Source organism: Mastacembelus armatus, chromosome 9 (assembly GCF_900324485.2).
Source record: "Mastacembelus armatus chromosome 9, fMasArm1.2, whole genome shotgun sequence".
NCBI lineage: Eukaryota > Metazoa > Chordata > Actinopteri > Synbranchiformes > Mastacembelidae > Mastacembelus > Mastacembelus armatus.
The window spans coordinates 23,679,744-23,692,622 of NC_046641.1; the positions used below are offsets into that span (position 1 = coordinate 23,679,744).

The 12,879-nt window shown below is 37.5% G+C and overlaps 1 protein-coding gene across 1 annotated transcript; it reads right to left on the minus strand.

The window, feature by feature from the left end:
• Positions 1-3,029: 3,029 nt before the first annotated feature.
• Positions 3,030-4,728, minus strand: cxcl13 (chemokine (C-X-C motif) ligand 13). Its single transcript, XM_026321342.1, has 4 exons — positions 4,600-4,728; positions 3,957-4,074; positions 3,666-3,747; positions 3,030-3,186 (listed from the first exon to the last, which is right to left on the minus strand). The coding sequence occupies exons 1-4, from the start codon at positions 4,664-4,666 to the stop codon at positions 3,184-3,186; spliced, it is 270 nt and encodes an 89-aa protein (XP_026177127.1). The 5' UTR covers positions 4,667-4,728; the 3' UTR covers positions 3,030-3,183.
• Positions 4,729-12,879: the final 8,151 nt, after the last annotated feature.

Genomic DNA, 12,879 nt, shown 5'->3' on the forward strand with positions numbered 1-12,879 from the left:
TCAGGAAAAAATCTAATTAAATAAAATAATTCAATAAAAACTTGAAGTGGTTGATAGTTATAGATAATTAGAGCAATAAACACATTTTAAACGGTACAATAAGTATAGCTGTTTGATACCCAGCTCTATCTATGCAGCAGGACACTCTAATAGCTGTCTACATACACGCTCATCTGACATATTTAACACTGTAGTCTCTAATACAAGCTGACTTTCTGAGACTGAACTAGTTGAAAAGGAAAGCCATAATTATTTTTGGGGAAATCGGTGCAGGCACAACACAGCACCTGATAACCGCAGCTTTAAATCTCAGTAGGATCAGTTTAACTGGCCTGAACAAGCAGTATCAGATATGCTTCAGTTGCACAATTTGACACAAACGAGTACACCTCCAGTTTTGGTGGAGTTGATCTTTGTGGGCATAGTGAGGCCTATACTTCACTCCTGAACTCACCTCACAGGGTTTTCTATTTTTGTACAAGGAGCTGTACATAAATGAAACTCTTTGATGATGGGGCAGATTTTTTTTTCTCTTAAATCAAAGATGTTCTTGGTGTCGTACCCTTTTTCTTTTCCCAGTGCACTAAGACCTCACACATTATTTAAATACCACCTCCGCCTGTGATATTCTTGTAGAGACAAAACATCTTTGTTGTTTCTGATCAATCGGGCATTTTCTGTCTCAAACTAACATGCACTCTTCTAACTGGTACATTGTACATTTCAGTATTACCACATTTTTGAAAAGAAAAAACAAAAGATAAATGTTCTAGATTTAAACGCAATTTGTCTTGATGCCTTTTTTTACTTCTCTGATACAAATTGAAGTGTCCTCTCGAAGCTGAGATGATGTTTAATCATTTTATTCCTCTTTTTATTTAACATCTCCCAGTTTTTGTTTTTTTTTTGTTTTCAAAAATGTTTTTCCCCACATACCTTCTACATCTGTCTTCACACATATCCAGCAGCCTTTTGCATTACAATAATATCCAGTTACCGTTACCTTTAAGCATTTGACCTGTTAATTTGGTCTCTCACACCTCACATACTTTTTCTACAAATGACGTGCCTAGTTTGTACAGGTTCTCCAACAGCAGCACTGCCCAAGAGACAGAGATGCTCAGAGAATAATCCAGTGCATCCTCCAGCCATCTGTCTATTCAACTTTTCATCCTTTAGTCCTTGCTAAACCAACTATTGGGGATGGGATCATGAGTAATTCCAATCACTGCTCACCTCAGATTGGCTTCTGTTCAGACAGATCTTTTGTATCTGTAACATTAAGGACAAATCTTCTTCAGTTTCTGTCAGTTTTTTTTCTATCAGATATCTGAAACGCACTCTTTGTGTTTTCCTGTTGAGTTTTTGCAGTTTTTCTCTGTATCTTTCACGGGAATATCAGAACCATCACTGCATGCGATTTCTGAATGTAAAATCCTGTTGTAAAATATATGTCCCTAGTTTGTATGGTTTTACTTTCTTCCACAGTTAAGTTCATTAAGACTGATTTTACAAGAATTTGGTTGCTACACCAGGTTATTAGTTTGTAATGGAGTAAGTGTGGATTATCTGACAGAGGGCTTATTGTCTTTACTTTGCTCAAACATGTTGAGTTTGAAGGCCTAGGCCAGGTACAATTTGGACTGAGCTGATACAGCCTTTAAACGCATGGTGTATCATGGATATTTTCAGTAAACCTTGACACACTGTCAGTTCATTTACAACACTGACCACAGCTTAATGCACTGGTTAGTTTCCTGTAATAAGCTGATTATAAAACAATGTGATACTATTATATTTGGACTACAAAGGGCAGAGGCAGCAACTTCAGTTGGTTTGAGAGGTGAAAAACAACGTTCACTTTCTTCCACAATTGTATTTCGGGCCATATGGGTTTGTCAAGTGAGAAAACTAAGGCCTGGCTGTTATTTCTAGAAATAAAGAATGTATGTCTTTGGAGTATTCTTAGAGTAAGTATGCTAATGTTGCTGCCTTTCAACAAATGTGTTTAGTTGTGTACCAAGTGAAATTAAACTAAATGAGGACACTCAGCCACCAGCACTCACTAGCAAAGGTGCTACATTATTTCTTAAGAGGATTTTAAAAGATTGCAATTAAACCTGTTATATGTAATAATGTTAAGTTCCAGACTAGCAGCTCTTCACCACACTGGTTTTTGATCCTACCAGCTTCCACTGCAGACGGGAGGAAGCAGTCAGCTAGCATTTGTTTGAAAGAAAAACTTGCAGGTTTGTGGTGAAGAGCTGCCAACATTAGAAACAGAAGGTTTCCTACTGTGGAATGCAAAGAATGAATCATGTTAGACAAATAAATGTCAAAAAGGCGCAAAACTACAGAGAAACATGTAAAGGTTCACCTACAAGAAGGATTGAGGTTTCTCTAACGTAAGCGAATAGTGTGGATTTTGTTCTGTTCATCTGACTAGTAGGAAAAAATACAGATCGAGCCTTTGTAAAAGACCTTTTTACTTGTTGTTTGCAAGCTGAGTTACTGCTGCACAGTAAAAATAAAATCGGAGGTGGAAAATGTTAAAGACCCTCTCTTTTTCCACATCATTTGTAAAAATAAAAATTCACAAACTTTTTTTTTTTTTTGTTGAATCTTTTTCCTAATAATAGTCCCATGTATCTATGTGCTGCGATCAATAGACTAATTCAGTACAGCAACTTAACTCAAAGTGGAACGTTCAGTAGCTTGATATTTACGAGTGGAATAATTTGGACTTCTACAAAGGCTACAGCTGTATTTGATATGGCAGCAGTTATGTCTCAGTTGAAACCAAACATGCTCAACAGCACATGTATCATCTCTCCACACCCCCAGACTCTCCCCCACCCCATGTAGGCAATAAACATGTCATTTTTTGAAAAGTCTTTTTGTCCTGTGCTTTATTTATGAAAAGGCAATTCATGGATACAACAGAAGCATGACAGGAGTTGCGGCACCATCTAAAATAACTGCTGTCTTGTGGACAAGCAGGATTCACATTATACTGTCAAGTGTACAAGAAAAATCAATTTTGTGCACCTTTATAAAAAAAAAAATAAAAATTTTTTTAAAAATCAGTTTTTAGTTCATAGTGTAAGCCACATCTTTGTCAAAATGGGATCACTAGGCACTTGTGGTGGTAATGAGTGATGTATCTGCTGGAGGTCCCGTTCTTTACTGTAATTGAAACAAAAGAACCAAAGAAATATCAAGTCAGGACTGGACAGAAAAGCATCAAATCAAAAATAAATAACAGATTAGTGTTGTATGTTGATCAGGGATGAACTGATTAGACAACTCTAGAAAATTGCATACAAGAAAAAGGACTTCTTGTGATACAGCCAATCCTTCAAAATACCAGTACATACATTTAGATGTATAAATATACATTTGTCCCTGCAAAGTGCAAAAGAAGTAGTTTATCATAGTTTTTTGGGGGCACAGAACAAGTCAACATAACTTTTCCCAAGATAAATAACACTGCAAAGATCTAAGCTAATGAAGAGCTAATTTAGTTAAAAATTCATGCTGTGATATAATTTCACTCTCTAGTTTCTCCTGAATAACGGTAAATGTTTTCCAGTTCACAGTTCATGTTTAAGATATATGTCTTATTATCATACAATCACTGATAAAAATATAAAGCAAGTCATTACCTTTCGCAAATTGTTGAGCAAGGTCTTGACCCACTTTGCGTCTGGATTGACACAAACTGGAGTGCCAGACCTCAGAGTGATTCTGTGAAGGAAAGGAGGATTACATTTTTTACATAACACTGGACACATTTGTGGGAACCTGTCTCTGCAAAAAGCTTCAGACTTTCAAAGTATTTTTTACTTTGCATTTCATTGTTTCTCACTACATCAGGATAGAAAAACTGTTCTGATCCTGACAGCAGCTGTAATGAAACAAGTCCAGCAACATTTAAGTCAATCATGGCTACTCACATGATTTCAGTTCGGCGGCACTGTCCTGAAATAGGAAACCCCTCAATTTTCCTGATGGCCTGAAAAGGAATGACACTATTGGTTGTCCTTAAGCAGTTACACCCTGGCTTGGGAGAAGCTGTGAAAATAAAATTTAAAAAGTGTTTTTATCGTTAGTCTTTAAGTAAACACCTAAACCAATGTCCACAGTGTAGCTTTTTCTGGAGCTCAACCTAAGTTCCACACTTTGGTTGTCTTATGCTCAAATGAGCAAACTCCAACCAAGCAAGTTTTTTTTATTATTGTTTTTGTCAATTGTTTCCAAAGTCAAAAATTACCTGTTTCATTCAACAAAACGTAACTACTTTTCTCTGTAATACCAAAAAGTTTGTTTTTTTTTAAATTTTTTTATTTGATTAATTTGTATGTAGAAGTATTTTAATACAGAAATACTTCATGTCTTTTACAAAAGAATGCTGAAAAGTATAAAATCAGCTAAAGGAATTAAATGATAAAAGTAAAAGTTAGTTGTACTATATGCAGACAACACTATGCTGTTCTATCAACGTATTTGTACACATTTCAAAAACACTACAAGGAGAGAGGAAGTAATCTTTCAAGAAAAAGACGCTATTAACTGTCTGAGTCCAAAAGGAAACATTACCATGCAGCGAGGCAATACAGCAGCAGAGAGTCAGAACAGCCAGGAGGAGCACTGGTTTAGGCGTCATCTTGATGGTTGTTTTAATATTTCAGCATCAATGAGGATGTGAGAGTGAGAGTAAATGGAGTACAGTCTGGGTTTATAAAGCACCAAAGGAGGAAGTGTGGGAGGGAGGCACTTTGCACATTCCTGGTCTTTACACAGTTAAATTTACAAATCGGGTTTTGCTGTTTTGGTGGGGCTTTCTGCTGAATTAGCTAAATGTGGATTTTACTTCTGTGACTATTTTTACTGAGCTACCAACGCAGGTCTTCTTATCACTGCAAATAAAATAACTTATATGTGTTGAATCTTTTTAACACACTATTTGGTCTGCACAATTTTTGGATGCTAATGCAAAACTAACATAATGATGAATGATGGACTTAATTGACATAAGACTTCAGTGTTTCCTGCTCACACATTTTTGCACAATTATCAAAACAGTTCTACCTAAACTTTAAGCGAACACCTTACCATAACAAATTACCACTGGAATGTTGATTTCATGTGAGGTTAATGTGGTTAAAGAAAAGCCAACTCAGTACTTCCCACAGGTCTGAAATATATTTGCAGTGGTAGCCAGTGAAACCGGTCGCCATTACCAACCGGCACAAAAGTATATGACCTTGTGACCTTTAACACAATATTTTGATTTATTTAATCTTTCTAATTTCACAGATCCAAACTACTAACCTTCTCCGCCATCTACAAATATCTACTGTTTGTTAGAGCACTTTATCTTCCTGGGGTTTTCCAAGAGCTCCAACGCCTGCGCATATGGGAATGCGTCCGGTGCTGATTAGTTATCGATACTTGAAGACATGCAGCCAGGTACACAGTCATTTCAGGTAATTTATCAACCTTAACAGATCCTGAACCATGCTTAAGAAGGTAAAGCCAATGCTTGAAGTGTGGGATTTGGAGACAGTCTGGGTTCCATCCTGATTGACACCGCTTGAAATCTGAAAATGATGCATTGGTATTACAGTATTTAAAGTAATTTATGTGCTGCTTGGTCACATGCACCTGACCTGTTACTGCTCCCTCACCATTCACGCCAAGTTATTTGGGCTGACTAATAATTTCACCTCAAATTAACTGGCTGCAATTACTGAGGCCATGACTTCATGCATTTATTTATCGTTATTTCATGCTGTTACCTCTGGTGCTGTTTCTCTCTCTTCCTCTTAAATATTCATATCTGCTGAGTAAATGCATGAAAATCAGTGGTTTAACATTAGCTAAAGTTGTGCTAAGTGCTAGCCACCATAGCCCAAAGACACATTACATGCATTGTTGCATGTAGCGTTAGCTAAAAACAACACAGGCTACTTTCTTTTAACATAATTAGCAGCTACTACCTGAGTCAGGGAACAATAAAACAATGAGAAAATTTGTTACTGTACCTGGCTTGTGTCGTAATGTCTATGTTGCATGTCTTCAGAGAGTGTTTCTCTTGGTGTGTGTCGCTCTCTGTACCCACTCACAGTTGCACAGCCCCTGCGCCTGTTCGCAATACGAAAGTTTGCATTTATCTTAATTTGTCTGCTGTACAGAGCATGTGCGACCATCAGTGCGCCCCTTTCTGTCTTTGTACAGCAGCTGTCATACGTCACATTCGCCCCCTCTCAGTACACCTCTGTCACGGTATCAAAATAAACAGGCACAAGAGCATTGGCACAAGAGAGAACTGTCCTTCATTGGTTAATTGATCAGATTTTAAAAGAAGGGTGGGAAAATATTCCTGGGCCCACTAAAGTATGTTTAAATGTCACCTAAACACATGAACTAGTCCCAAACATTCCCCAAGAGATGGTCAATGACTTAACTGCCATCCTAACCTGACTGTGTAGGAGGCAGAGACGCTCACAAGTCATTTTGTGGAAGTTCAAGTCAAGTCTCAAGTCACAACTGCAAGTCAAGTCTACAATATTACAAGTGTCTTTCTCAACAAGTTGATCCCACTGATTGTGATCTGAGAACCGTTATCATGCTTTGCTGGAGGGCCACTGAACTGACCTGACTCCTCCTGTAGTTTGACTTCACCTGTTCTTTTTCTCTGCCATTTTAACTTTGTCTGGATGCAAGATCAGTTCATAATAGAGTTCTACAAACTACAACTATTGCAGGTAAATTACGTGTGGAAATTTGCTCCATGACAGACTAGGACTGATTGCACCAGTTCGGGTTCCACCTGGCCAGAATCAAAAAGAGAAATCACTTGGGAATAACTGGAGAGTACCATAAACCAAACTCGAGCAGAGCTTCACTTCTGTATTTGCCCTGGAGGTCCCTGACTGATAACCACATCCTTTTCTGGTAAGTAATTCATTGGGGGGACTCTTGTCTCCCCCAGGATTAGACTGCAGTTCCTGTTTATGAAAATAATATGTATATTCCAAGATTAAATTTAGATGAGCTTTGTCATATACAGTAAATAGTGAACTCTGCAGGGATTAGGCTGGGGACCCAGTGGGTGAGACAAGGACACTGAAAGTTTAAGGTTGAATTTTAAATGCATATTAAACAATTAATATTAAATATTGGGGGGGTCAGTGATGAGGGATTTTAGAGTTACCCTCATATGTCCCCCAGCACCCTCCAACTGGCAGGTCCAACCTCCCTGACCCTAACCTGGGGTGAATCACAGGATTTGCAACTAAGACAAAAATAGTCTATAAAGAGGAACATACTCAAGCATAAAGTATGAAGTATGTAAATACAAAATTAATTATGCCTATAGGAGCTCTTGATAAGAAACACCTTCCATTCCTGGCATTTCTTCTTGACTACAAAGCCTATTGAGAGTTAAATCCCACATTTCCAACATACTTGGCCAATAATGATGATTCTCTTCTGATAAGTTGATTTCTCTTTGCTGCCAAATTGGCCCTCACTGAGAATGCAATAAACTCCAACAACAGTGTTTTGATCTACAGTTACCACTGTCACCACAGACCATATGGATTTAATAAAGTGCATTTTATCATGGCTCATGAATACATCTTTGGTTTTGGCTAAACAAAATATGTGTTACCTTAGAAATCTCTTGGTAAAAGTGTATTGCTTGTTACAGCTGCCAGTTACTAGTCAAAGGTCAATTTAGCTGTCAAACCTCAGTGTAATAAAATCAAAAACGTTCACAGAATAGTTTAAATTAAAGTTGGGGTGAGGTTTATTTTCTTCTCACGACTTTAATGCAATGCTTCAAAATTAGGTCGCATGACATATTTATATTTCAGCATTTTGAGTCAAAACTGATCAACTCTTGTGGTATTACATTGATTCTGACCAGTCAAAAGAAATGTTGACTAAGAAGAGGTATGCAGAAAGTAACAATTTAGAGATTAAATTTGGCTTTAGGTTCTACTTGAATGAATAACAGACAATCTTGCCATCATTTCCAAATGTGACAACAATGCAGACGACAAACAGCATCACAAAATATATTACCTTTTAAACTTCACATTCTTTCGGTTTTAAACTAGCGCAGGCAGCCGACTATTCATAGCAACACAATCATCGCAAGATCAGAATTTGATGCTCCTGTAATAGCTGAGTCATTCACACACATATACAGTTTTACAGAACTGATACTTCGCACCATGTCAGAAATAAACAGGAAACTGTAAGTAAAAGCATTAAATGTGTCAAATGTAATTTGGTATTGATGCAATGCAATTATGAGCAACTCTAACAAGTGTGATATATCTCATCAGCGCTAAAAGCATTTTATCAGTGTGAAATATACACACATGTATTGCAGAGGTAAATATCAGAGGATAGAGATGTGAATGTGGAAGACAGATTTCAGAGAAAAGCTGTCTAAAACTGCAGATAAGTGTTAGACAGACCTAACACTACACATCAGTCCTAAAATATCTATAAAACCAGGCAGTATCCTAGGGCTACTTCTACTTTGACGCAAAACTAGGTCTTATAAAAACAAAACTTAAGAAACAAAGACTCTGTAGCATTTCTCTTCAGGTTCAAGTAAAAAAAGGATTTCTGTGGAGTAGAAAGAGCAAGTAAAGAAAAAAAAATCTGCCTTGACACAAATGCTTCCTCATGACAAATAATGCCGCTCTCATCAAATAAAGTGACTATTGCTGTCATGGTCACGGTACTATACCAGCCTCTAAAAGTGAAACTCATTCACCAATACAGAAAACCACTGTATTTCAATTTCCCGACTTCCAACATCAGAATAGAAACACCGATCAACCACAAACCTACTTCTGCGTAAAGAATGCACTGAAAATCTGTCTAGTTCAGCAAGTACGGAAAGCTGTTCGGTCTTTAGTTATCTGTTGCAGCTGACAATCACTTCTTTGTGGTAAAGTGATTATGAACAAGAGTAAAATGTTGTGGAGGTACCACCATCTTTATGAAATCCGCACAGTGTTACTCAGGGAACCAGTACAGGGCCTCCTGAGTTTGCAGCTCCTTGAAATCCCTTACTGGCTGATATGCAGCAAGATACTGCACAACCACTCCAAGGTTATTTTCCAACTATATATTTTTCAACAACTATGACATTTTTCAACAACAATGTCCACCACATAATACACTTAGGGGATCCTAATTATACAACTTTTAAATGTACAAAGCATTTGGGTTCAAACAATGATCTAACACTACTCAACTGATCTGTCGGTAATGGAAACACAAGAAATGATCCAGGTACTTATTGTGACATCTGAAGTGACACACACTTGAAAAAACAATGCACCCCCAACCGCTCATTCCATCTTGTTGCATTTCTGAAGAAGGTAGAGAGAACTTGACTTGGGAAAAACACACCTCACATTTTTGAGGGTCAACACTGACGTCCCATGCCAGTACTGTATCTTTCATCCAGAGCAGCAAGGTGGACATTTGGAGCAAAACTCCCATCCTAAATGGCCAGTGTAAACAGGGCTACAGGTTTTTATAGTGAAAAGAATCTACAAAGATAGCAACATACAAAAATGTTATAACTAAAGGGTTTTGAAGTACATATCCTTTTTCTGTGTTATCTAAAATGATGAGATATAATAAATGTACTTTAGAAAGTTTTCCTACATTTCCTTTGTGTTATTCTGGGAATCTGACATGATAACAACATTAGCAAAAACCGTACGGATGTGGAAACTATCTTCTCCACATGCCCACACTTGGTTATTCCATTCCTTGCTCTTCTCATTGTGCAATTAATGCAGTTACTGTATATGTTTTGCTCCACTTAAATTTTCTCGGTTTGCTTCTTCATTAGAGGAAATTTTTAACCACTGTGTTCACACATCTTATATCACTGTAACTGTCAGTTACAGTGATATAACCTACTGGTGTTAACAGGATACTTTTCTAAGAACAGACAGGAAAGTTGCTTTATTTTAATGAGTCATATACCAGAACTGTCAAAATTTTATACAATAAAGATATAGGTGATATGTTGTTCATATTAAGGTGTTAACCCCAGGTCCACGCTGCATCAGCGAATGGCAAATTATGTGAAATGTGAAATTTCGTTTTATCAGTCTAGCTTTAGTTTTGCTATTAACCAGCAGCCCACGACATTATGGCAAACGCAGGTTTGAAAGTAGTTTGGGTTTTACTGCACATTTATTATCTGTTTCACTCTCATACACCTTATTTTCAGCTGAATCAGCAGCTACTGCCGGTGAAACTGCACTGATAAACCCACGGAGCACTGCTTTCCATAACCAAGTGTTAGTGAAGAAAGTAGGACATCTGGCAACTAAACAGCTACATCTTTTTTCAGGACATAGTGGAGAACGAACACAGAGCTAAAGAAAGTGGACTTATTGTATATTTACCATGCAGCCACTAAAACACCTCAAAGGGAATAATGTTGCTGTCTGTGCTTGATGGGTAACATGTCAAGTGTTCGCTAAAACATTTCTGCAAAACTCTGAAACCTCAGGTTAAGAAGTATTATTAATCAATAGCAAATTAACCTCAACTTTGATACTGAAGTCTGAAACATTCATTTATTTAGTAAACTGCAAGGATGCTTCACTTATCATCTTTGGCTTAAGTGACAATGGGAGTCTTATTGTGTTTTTACTTCCTACCCTCTTGCCTTCTTCCCCTGTCTTTGCTTGCAGATTCTAGACATCACTGATGAGTATTTACTTGTTACTTCCACTATAGCCTGTTGCTCAGGATCCAGTTTTGGGTATGATGGCCCCCCCTAATGAACAGACAAAACAATTACACATAAACACAATAGAATATAAAATATCTAATAAAAATATAAAAACAGTATTTTTGCTAAATTTAAAATATTTCTGCTCAGTTCAAACTGGAGCAGAGCTATATACCACTTTGAATAGCTAAGGTTTTTTATGGCATTTACTTTTTACAGTCAGAAAAGCACAGGTGTAAAATTTAACATTAATGTGGTCTCAATTACCTTTAAATGTCTGACTCTGCTATGGCACTGGGACTGCATACATAACACCAGGGTCCAGAAACTGTAGAACCTAAATGTAATGCAATCATTATTTATATTTTACACCTACATGGTTGCTACCTTCATCTATCAGCTGTTGTAAGTTGTTTCATCAGAGCAAATGAAAAATAATTAACAAACCAGCAAAGCCCTGATGAGGTGTTTACCATTTTAGACTACCTGGGTAATCTGTATGGACCATTAGTGAAAATTGATTACTAACTGGGCTAAAATTAGGCGAGCGTGAGTGGCCCCGAAGGCCCCAGGTTGTCTGTGTGGCAATAACATTCTGGTAATTGAATTAATTAAGGCACAAAATTAAGGTTTCACAGATTATTGATCTGTTACAGGGTTTGTGTAAGAGCCTTCCGGAAGTTCCTCAAACCATTTTGAAGTTTAAGTTGGCTAGCAAAGTAAGCTAGGAACAACTTGGAAAACCCAAATTCAATGACGACGAAAAAACAAGTGTGTATTAAGATGCTTTTTATCATGTATAGTGGTTTCTATAGGTTTAATTTGATCTAAGGTTAGCTATTTGTGTTATAAAAGACTCAATTAAGGAGCGGGAATTTAGCAGTTAACGCTAGCTAGCTAGCTAGAGAACGTTTATTACGTTAGCTAATGTTAAGTTACCAACTTTTTAACTTAATAATTTTGGTTTTGAAAATAAAACACAACTAAAATATCACAGCTAAGAACCAAATGAGCTCAACATTTAAAAATATGTCAAGTATTTAGCTGGATAAAATACAAACATTGTTAAATTAGCGTCAACTAGCGTTAGCAGCTGCGATGACTCAGCAACAATTAGCTTAGCGGTAGTTAGCCGTAATCAGCTAAATTGACAACATAAACAAATGCACTAACGCTAAACATCCAGTTATAGACCACAAACATGTATAAACAGCATCAACGTTATTCAAAACGCAGTCACAAATTAAATACAGAAAGAAAACTGACATTTTTAACGTCCACTCTGATAATTATTCACCGTCCGTGTCAATGCCGCCGGTTAAAGCAGCAGGGGTTGTAACCAAAAGTGTGGCCTGTCCTGTCAGTGGCACGAGCCATATTACAGGAGCCGACTCTAGGGGCGCTGTTCTGTGGCCTGAGTGGCCGGTCTGGTCCGTGCCCCTAATGCATCATTTACATGTTAAACCTACATAATAATAAAATGCATTTCTCTAATACCTTCTGACGTGCTCGTGAATAAAAACAGATGCCTAAGTAAGACTCGATAAGACTAACTCTTGGGTTTGGAGGTCTGTATGCATGGTGTATTTTATTTTTGGACTGTCTCAGAAACACTGCTTAGTGTGACATCGTATTGCGATTTTAATACAATGATATTATTTACATAGATGCCACAAACCACCAGGACCACAGATAGCAGAGAGTGAGAGGATGCCTGAGGAATGGAGGTACTGGTGCCCATCTTTAAGAACAAGGGAGACGTGCAGAGTTGTGGAAACTACCAACTACCATATAACTTTACTTCAATAGAAATATAAGACATGAAGCAACGACAGGACAAAGTCTGTCATTATTTTGACAGAAGGCACAGAGTCAGGACGTAATAATGAAATACATCACTACAATAAGTGCACACAACTTTGGTTGTATCCAAACTTCAATCTGCACGTAGCTGCACGTCCTGACTTTGGCCAGCAGGTGTCGCTACTGAACAGGTTAAAGGACGAAACACTTAAAACTGCACCCCAGTAAAAGTAGTTACCAAATAAATAATCCGTCCATCATCTGTACCTGCTTATTACTGGACA

Coding starts and splice junctions, on each gene's coding strand:
- cxcl13 (XM_026321342.1), bottom strand. CDS start 4,666: ATGACGCCTAAACCAGTGCTCCTCCTGGCTGTTCTGACTCTCTGCTGC. Junction 4,075..4,599: donor CTGTATTGCCTCGCTGCATG/GTAATGTTTCCT, acceptor TTATTTTCACAG/CTTCTCCCAAGCCAGGGTGT. Junction 3,748..3,956: donor TGCCGCCGAACTGAAATCAT/GTGAGTAGCCAT, acceptor TTTCCTTCACAG/AATCACTCTGAGGTCTGGCA.